Genomic DNA, 9292 nt, shown 5'->3' with positions numbered 1-9292 from the left:
GAGACAAAGTTTCACTATTGTCCCCCAGGGTGGAATACAGTGGCACGATCTTAGCCCACCGCAACCTCCACCTCCCAAGTTAAAGTGATTCTCGGGCCTCCGCCTCCCAAGTAGCTGGGATTTCAGGTGTGCACCACCACACCTGGCTAATTTTTTTATTTTTAGTAGAGACAGGGTTTCACCATGTTGGCCAGGCTGGTCTCAAACTCCTGACCTCAAGTGATCCACCTGCCTCGACGCCCACAAAGTGCTAGGATTACAGGCGTGAGCCACTGCACCAGCCTAATTTTTAAGTTTTTTTTTTTTTTTGTGGAGATGGAGTCTTGCCCTGTTGCCCAGGCTGGCTGGACTCCCCACCCCACCCCCACTTTAATCTGGCTAGGTAGAACTACCCAAAAACATGCCCAGCCCACCAGTGGCCAAGAGGGTGGGGGCCAGCCTGGCTAGTCAGATCCTCTTCCCCTGGAATATGAAGGCAAAGGAGATCAACACAAAGAACGCTGGCTAGCTGCGGCTGCCTCATCCAGCACCAAATCAGCAGGAGGTTGTCCAGGGGCTCCTGCCATCTAGTTCCTAAGGAGGGCCTGGGCTCCCCTTCTATGTATTTACTTATTGTTTAGAGACAGGGTCTCTTTAGTTCTCTATGTTGCCCAGGCCAGGCTCAGACTCTGGGGCTCAAGCAATCAATCCTTGCACCTCAGCCTCCTTAGTAGCTGGGGCTACACACCCATGCCTAGATATTTCTTTTGTCCAAGACTTAGTTCTTTACAGTTTTCCCTGCAATTCTATGAGCTACCCTGTGTAGCTCATAATAAAATCTTCTCCAAGTTAACCAGTCACTTTGTCTGTTGCTTGCAACCCAAGAGCCCTTAACTAACTTGTAGTGATAAAGGAAATGGTATATAGATAGGTATTGAGTGCCTACTATGTGCCTTACAGGGTACCAATGCTATATAATGTGATTCCATTTAATCCCAAAAATAACCCCAAGGAGGTATCATTACCTCCATTTTATTTATTTATTTATTTTTATTTTTATTTTTTGTGACAGAGTCTTTGCTCTGTCACCCAGGCTGGAATGCAATGGCGTGATCTGGGCTCACTGCAACCTCTGCCCGCCTCCCACGTTTAAGCGATTCTCCTGTCTCAGCTTCCCGAGGAGCTGGGATTACAGGCACATGCCAACAGGTCCAGCTAATTTTTGTATTTTTAGTAGAGATGGGGTTTTGCCATGTTGGCCAGGCTGGTCTTGAACTCCTAACCTCAGGTGATCCTCCTGCCTTGGCCTCCCAAAGTGCTGGGATTACAGGCGTGAGCCACCACACCTGGCCATTATCTCCATTTTAAATGTGGGAAACTGAGGCTCAGAGAGGTTAACAGCTTACTGCCCAAGGTTACAGAGCTTGAAAACAGCAGAGCCACGAGGACTGACCTTATTCAACAGGAAGGACAGGCTTACAGCACCTGCGAATGGAACTCTGAACCTTTGATCCCAGTCGACACAGGTCGGTCAGTCCTACCAGAGAAGCATCAAAGGACTCAATGAGGGGCTGATCAGAGGTCCAAGGAGACAATGGAGGGTAGGGAGCAAGAGATGCTACTGAAGGAGAGTCTGACTTGCAGGAAAACCCAACAGTCTGGTAAGTGCATTTCAAAGAAAGCTCAGGAACTGGCCACCTAACAATGAATCAGTACAGCTGCCTTGGACAAGGTTTGTTGAACCTCAACCTGCAGCAGACAGGGGCACCGGAGCACTAGCCTGCTCCTCTGCCCACAACCTGGGAAGAAGCAGCAACTACAGAGCAGGGAACAAGATCTACTAAAACTTCAGTCACAGGGAAATCTCACCAGCTCGGAACAGGATGGCTGAGAGCTGTGCCCTTCCCCCAAAGCAGCATTCCTCAGCCTCACTTACAACCTGCTTATTCTTGTGTTACACACAGTCCTTAGAAACGTAGTGATGTGTCTTCCAGCTCCACTCTAGATTAGACACGGCAAATCAGGTGAAGGGAAGAGAATGCTTATTTGAAAACACTGGGTTGGGGCTGGGTGCAATGGCTCACGCCTGTAATCCTAGCACTTTGGGAGGCTGAGGCAGGTGGATCACTGAAGGTAAGGAGTTCAAAACCAGCCTGGCCAACATGGTGAAACTCCACCTGTACTAAAAATATAAAAATTAGTCAGGCGTGTGGCATGTGCCTGTAATCCCAGCTACCGGGGAGGCTGAGGCAGGAGAATCGCTTGAACCCGGGAGGCGGAGGTTGCAGTGAGCAGAGATCACACCACTGCACTCCAGCCTGGGCAACAGAGCGAGATTCCGTCAAAAAGAAAAGAAAAGAGTCGGAAGAACTGACAACTGCTAAGTTGACAAGGGACAGAATACCTGTGAAAAGCAGGCCTAGAAACCACGACGGCACATTTAAAACAAAAGTGACTAAAGCCTAACAGACCTCAAACAACTCACTTTCCAAAGATATGCAAAGAGGTGTTTTTTTTTTTTTTAATCTAAAAATAATCTTAGAGATCATTTAGGGGGAATAATGAGACTCAGAGAGTGTGGTCTGCATCAGAGGCAAGATAGAACCCAGGTCCCTGACCCAAATGCAGTCTCTGGAAGACCTGTGGGTCAGATGTAGGGAAGCAGAACACAAACACAGCCTTGAACTGTTTCATTCCCTAGAGAACAAAAGGTGGCTGGCTGCTGCTGGCTCTGCCACCTTTCCCAAGATGCGATGGGGATTTTGAACCCAATCTACAATATTCTTTCACTTTTCTCTGAAGCTTGAGTGCAAAGAGCTGCAGAACCTGCAGAAAGTCTGTTGAGCTGTTGCAGAGCTAGTTTAGTTCTGGGGAGCATCTCCTATGAGTTCATTTGAGGACAGCTAATCAAATTTGTTTAAAAAAAAATGAACTATCGTAATCTGGAGCCCTAAGAAGAGACTCACTTGGGGCCAGTTTTACAGGTTTCAGCCTCAGCCTGGGCTCCACGGTAGGGCTTCAGGCAGGCATGGCTAGGAGAGTTCAAGGTCAAGATCAAAGACCTGGTGTGTCAACCCTCGGGGACCATGGGACCTGCTTATTTACTCACCGGCAAGTGCTAACTAAGCACTTATCCAGTACCCCACTGGGATACTGAAATGCCTAAAACACATGAACTGAGGCCAGCATAGTCTTGTTCTGCTTGTTCCAGGTAGTGGTTTTTTAAAAAAAATCTTAATTGGTGACCAAGTTTTAAAAATCAGTAAATCTCAACAATAAAACAAATAACTCCTTGTTAACATGGACAAAAGACTGGGTGGGCGCCGTGGCTGAGGCCTGTAATCCCAATAGTTTGGGAGCCCAAGGTGGGCAGATCACTTGAGGTCAGGAGTCCAAGACCAGCCTGGCCACAATGGTGAAACTCTGTCTCTACTAAAAATAGAAAAAAAATTAGCCTGGTGTGGTGACACACACCTGTAGTCCCAGCTATTTGGGAGGCTGAGGCAGAAGAACTGCTTGAACCCAGGAGATGGAGGTTGCAGTGAACAGAGATCACGCCACTGCACTCCAGCCTGGGTAACAGGAAATAAATAAATATAATGGACAAAAGACTTAAATAGACATTTCAAGTCCAAAGATGATATACAAATGGCCAACAAGCACATGAAAAGATGCTCAACATCACTAATCATTAGGGAAATGCAAATCAAAACCATAATGAGATACCACCCCACTATCCCCTCACAACCACTAAAATAGCTACTATCAGGAAAAAAAAAAAAAAAAAAACAGAAAATAAAGTGCTGGCAAGGATGTGGAGAAATTGGAACTCTTGTGCCCTGTTGGTGGGAATGTGAAATGGTGCAGCTGCTGTGGAAAACAGTATGGGTGTTCCTCCGCTAAAAGAAAAAGAATTACTATTATGATCCAGCAGTTCTGCTTCTGGATATACATCCAAAAAAAATTGAAAGCAGGATCTGAAAGAGATATATGTATGCCCATGTTCACAGCAGCAATGTTCACAATAGCAAAAGGTAGAAGCAACCCACGTGTCCATCACAGATGAATGGATAAAGACAATGTGATACAGTCCCCCCTTATCCAAGGTTTTATTTCCATGATGTCAGTTACCTGTGGTGTCAGTTACCCATAGTCAACGATAGTCCGAAAATAGGTGAGTACAGTACAATAAGATATTTTAAGAGAGACTATATTCATGTAACTTTTTTTTTTTTTTTTTTGAGACGGAGTCTCGCTCTGTCACCCAGGCTGGAGTAAAGTGGCCAGACCTCAGCTCACTGCAAGCTCTGCCTCCTGGGTTTATGCCATTCTCCTGCCTCAGCCTCCGAGTAGCTGGGACTACAGGTGCCCGCCACCTCGCCCAGCTAGTTTTTTGTATTTTTTAGTAGAGACGGGGTTTCACCGTGTTAGCCAGGATGGTCTCGATCTCCTGACCTCGTGATCCGCCCATCTCGGCCTCCCAAAGTGCTGGGATTACAGGCTTGAGCCACCGCGCCCGGCCGTAACTTTCATTATAGTATGTTGTTATAATTGTTCTATTTTATTACTAGTTATTATTGCTAATCTCTTACTGTCCCTAATTCATAAATTAAACTTTATCATAGATCTGTATGTATAGGAAAAAACATAGTATCTACAGGCTCTGCAGTTTCAGGTATCCACTGGGGGCCTTGAAATGCATCCTCCAAGGATAAGGGGGACTATTGTATCTACAATGGAATATGATTCAGTTTTGAAAAGGGGGGAAATTCTGACACCTGCTACAAAGTGGATGAACCTGGGGGGCATTATGCTACATGAAATAAACCAGTCACAAAAGACAAATACCATATGATTCCACTTACATGAGGTACCTAGAATAGTCAAATTCATAGAAACAGAAAGTAAAATGGTGGTTGCCAGGGACTGGGGACCGGAAATGGGGAGGTGTCATTTAACAGGTAGAGAGTTTCAGTTTTGCAAGGTGACAAAGTTCTGGTGATGGATGTTGGTAATGGTTGCACAACAGTGTGAATGTACTTAACAATACTGTACACTGAAAAATGATTAAGATGGTAAGTTTTATACATTTTTTACCAAAATAATAAAAATTTAAACCAGTCAAAAAAAAAAATCAGGAGATTTTATATAAAAATCTAGATGTGCAGCAGGCACTCACTCATGGCAAGGATGGGCTGGGCTGAGGGGGGCCTCTCACTTCACTCCATGACAGCTAAGTGCCCTCCAGTGTGGCCCAGGGCACTGGAGTTTGAGACCCCTGTCTGCTGTTCAGCCTGTATGGTGGAGATACAGCCATGGTCTGCCCTTCTCTGGGAGACAAGTGGTAACAAGCTACCTGAAATACATGGAGCAGCAGTTAGGCTTCCCTGAAAACCTCTGAAGTGACAGCCACCGTGAATCTTCAGCTGATGCATTGCACAAACACTGGCCTCTTAGCGAGAGTGCAGGATGGAATTATACCACTCACCAGAGGCCCATTAGGCCGACTCTCCTCCCTGTCTGGGGCTCCTAGCACCCAATACCAAGTAAGGATTTCAAAACCCATCCCTGGCTTCCTGCTGCTCCCAGCAGGAGGCTAGAGGTCCAGTCACAGGCAGCCAGCCCCAGGCATAACTGCTCCCTCCACATTCCGACCCATATTCTCAGCAGAGAGGCTGCTCAGTCAGCATGTCCCAGCAAAGGATCAGAGAGTGGGGAAAGGTTCCAATTCCTGGGGGCTCAAGAAGGTTGGACAGCAATTTTGTATAATTTATGTATGTATGTATTTATTTATTGAGACGGAGTCTCACTCGTCGCCCACGCTGGAGGGCAGTGGCATGATCTTGGCTCACTGCAACCTCCACCTCCCAGGTTCAAGCAATTCTCCTGCCTCAGCCTCCTGAGTAGCTGGGATTACAGGCGCCCGCCACCACAACCAGCTAATTTTTGTATTTTTAGTAGAGATGGGGTTTCACCATGGTGGCCAAGCAGGTCTCGAACTGCTGGCCCCAAGTGATCCGCCCGCCTCAGCCTCCCAAAGTCCTGGGAGCCACCCTACCCAGCCAGAACAGCCATTTTGGAACAAACTCTAGTAGTTTCCTTGGTGTCATCCTTCATTCCTTCTCTTCTCTCCTATCCATATCCAAACCACCAAAACCAGAAGCCACCCTCAGACAAGCCCATCCTTGCCATGAGTGAGTGCCTGCTGCGTATCTAGATTGTTATGTAAAATCTCCTGAACTGGAACCTTTCCCCACTACTGGCTCTTCCTTCAAAATATCCAGAATCCAACCACTTCTTCACCATCCCCAGTGCCACCATCCAGATCTAAGCCATCATCCTCTCTTGCCAGGTCCTGAAGCTAGAATGCTCCTGATAAGATGGAAATCAGATCACAGCACTTCTCTCAAAACCCTGCAAAGTAAAAGCCAACGTTCTCAAAAACGGCCTGTGAGCCCTCTACAGACCCTACTGCTGAACCTCATCCTGTCACTCAACCTGGTGCCTGCTGAGCCAGCCTTCACACCATCCTCTCTGCTCCTCCATCATGGCCCGACACCTGCAAGTCCCTCTTCCCCTGCTTCCAGAAAATGGCCTGCTTCCTCCCGTCCTCAGCGATTCCTTCAGTGAGGACTTTTCTGGCTGCCCTACCCAAACTTTTGTGCACACACCTTTCTTGTCTTTTTCTCCTTAGCTCTTCTCTTCTCTTTTTTGGGAGGGAGGGGAGGCAGGGTCTTGCTTTGTCACCCAGGGTAGAGTGCAGTGGCACAATCATACCTTACTGCAGCCTTGACCTCCTGGGCTCAAGTGATCCTCCTGAGTAGCTAGACTACAGACATGCGCCATTGTGCCTGGCTAATTTTATTTTTATTTTTGTAGAGACGGGGTCTCACTATATTGCCCAGGCTGGTCTGGAGCTCCCAGCCTCAAGCAATCCTCCCACCTCAGCCTCCCAAATTGCTGGGATTACAGGTGTGAGCTACAGTGCCTGGCCTTCCTTAGCTCTTGTACCCATATATCATGCTAGTCAACGTCTATCTTGTTTACTGTCTGCCCCCTCCCACATCAGAGTTTGAACTCCTAAGGGTTTTGAAAGAGTCTCTGCTGGTTTCATTTCCAGCTCTATCCCCAGCACCCGGCATGGTGTCTGGCACAAAGTAGGAGTACACTACTTTTGGCAAAGACATAAATAAAGGTCAAGTTGAAGTCAACGCCATCTGTGGTCAGGGCTGCCCTGCCCTCACCTTCTGTTTCACTAGAGGTGCTTCCTCCCCTCTCACTCATCTGGTGTGCATTGCCACACAGGGGCCAGTGAATTCTTACCAGCAGCCTGCACCAGATGTACACAGGTGGCATCTCTCACCAGCATTGGGCCCCATGCCCTGGAGAAGCTTACAACCTACAGTATACTAATATTTGTAATCTGCTGGTATCTTTAACATGGGTTTACAGAGTATAAACCCCAGAGAAAGCCATAGACCCCAGCTTCCAGTAATCCGAGAGCAGTTTCCAGCACTTCATACCCTGAATGGAACCAGCCCAAGAGCCCTCAACTTCACACAGAAGATGTGGGAGCAGGCCTCAGCCATTCCAAAGAGGCTTTTCCTCAGTACCTACTAGGCCTAAACACAACCACCCAAATCAGCTCTGGCAGGGCAGCTAGGGCCTTATCTGACATGGCAGAAAGATCTGCACACTTAAGGGGCAAGAATTAAAAAATTTCTGGGTTAGGAGTGGAGTAAGGGAAGGTTAGATAAGTAATTCTCCACTGGGCGGTTCACAGAACTGGCCCCCACTGCCCCAAGCTCTAACTTACCAGAAACATCACCAGCAGTCGCTGGAAGCCTATGGCGTTGCAAAATAGGAAAAGATGTGTGCAGGAATTACCAGGCAGCAAAGACACGGGGCTCTTTTAGCCCAAAAATATTCTTTCCTTGTCATCAAGAGGAATGCCAAATATTCTGTCTCCAGCTGCGTTGCCAGGTAACAAGCTGGCAGAGTCGCAACTGTATAGTCTGATGTCCAACTCAAAAACCAAGCAATTTCCCCATTCATAACCAACCCACATGGGGACTTCTAGAAGGACCCACAACTGACTGCTTTTTCTGCATCCAAATTCAGGACCCTTAAAAGGGGCTTTGTGTTCCTGTTTGTGTTGTGTTGTTTTGTTTCTTTTTTTACCATCAAGGCAGAAAAGAAGGGAGAATTAAAGGTTGTAGCTCACTTCCACCGTATTTTTGCTGAAGGTGGTGTGCTATATGGGAATCTTAGGGGCCTGGGGCACTTGGAACCTGGGAGTTGCTGGGCTGATCCCTGAGACAGATTCCCAGAGGTGCAAAAGCAGACATGCCCCTTTCTCCTTGGCAGGGGAGGCAGGACTGGGGCCCAAGCCTCCCTACCCCCCAGCTCTAGTCAGCTGCTCCCACAATCCGGTTAACTATTACCTCCTCTGGCCAGGTCAGGGCCGGCGGGCCCCACCCCCTCTTCCTCACTCTCCTGGCTCATTGCAAGGGGCTCCTGGCCAGATTAGGATAGGGGTTTCCATGACAACAGGCATCAGACAGGGCCAAGGGACCTACATTGTTCCCTGCCTTTTGTAGCTGTGTTGGGTAGCCAGGGTGAGGGGGCAGGCCGATGCCCACATGCCAGGCAAGGCAGCCTGCGTTGGTAACGGAGGCTCGGGCTAAGTCTTGCTTATCACGGCCTGACTACTGTCTTCTCTCCTAAGCAGGGAACTAAGGGTACCCAGAAGCCGTGGGAACAATTCCGCAAAGTGACATTTTGCGCGGGCTGCCAGGTCTCTGCGGCGAGTGAGCCAGGCAGGGAGGGCATGTGCCTGCCAAGGCAGGTCAAGTCAAGGAGAGGCCCCAGGATGGAGCCTCAAGTGCAGCGGTGAAGGCGAAGGGGTGGGGGTGGGGGCGGCCAAACAAAAGGGGAAAATTAAAAAGGACGCTCCTCCAGCTGTGTGTAAAAGGCTCCAAAAATAGCTGACGTGGGCCTGGTATCAGCGCGCGCCTGGCTGAAAAGGAAGGGGAAGTGCATGCCTCCCGCCTCCCAGTCTTTGTCTGAGCAGGGGCCGCGCCACGACCCTCCCTCTCGCCAGGGGAGCGCGTGGGGCGCTCCAGCCCCGAGCGGGTGCTAGTCTCGTTCCAGGGGCGCAGGGCGGGCAGGCCACCCTTCGTGTCCGGGACACTCTCAGGACCCCCTCCCGAAATACCTAGGGGTGCGCGGCAGCCCCGAGCCCCCGCCCGCGCAGAACTGGCCGTCGCCCGGGCCACCAGTTGCCACCGTCCCTCAAGTCCCCACCCCAGCG

General features: G+C 49.0%; 1 protein-coding gene across 2 annotated transcripts in view; it reads right to left on the bottom strand.

Annotated features, from left to right (window-relative positions):
- The window catches only part of IDH2 (isocitrate dehydrogenase 2 (NADP+), mitochondrial), a 16585-nt gene extending 8670 nt beyond the window's left edge, over positions 1-7915 (bottom strand). The window contains exon 1 of one of the 2 annotated variants that reach the window (XM_011948297.1): positions 7796-7915. Coding sequence is in view for 1 of the 2 variants with exons in the window: in XM_011948296.1 (XP_011803686.1) it covers positions 5159-5162 (4 nt within the window). In the remaining variant the exon portion in view is untranslated. Of the gene's footprint in view, positions 1-5158; positions 5274-7795 lie in introns of those variants that run through there. The other variant, XM_011948296.1, reaches the window with a different exon arrangement.
- Positions 7916-9292: the final 1377 nt, after the last annotated feature.

Source organism: Colobus angolensis, unplaced genomic scaffold, assembly GCF_000951035.1.
Source record: "Colobus angolensis palliatus isolate OR3802 unplaced genomic scaffold, Cang.pa_1.0 Scaffold278, whole genome shotgun sequence".
In the NCBI taxonomy this organism is placed as follows: Eukaryota; Metazoa; Chordata; class Mammalia; order Primates; family Cercopithecidae; genus Colobus; species Colobus angolensis.
This window is presented reverse-complemented; position numbering and strand designations above follow the sequence as displayed.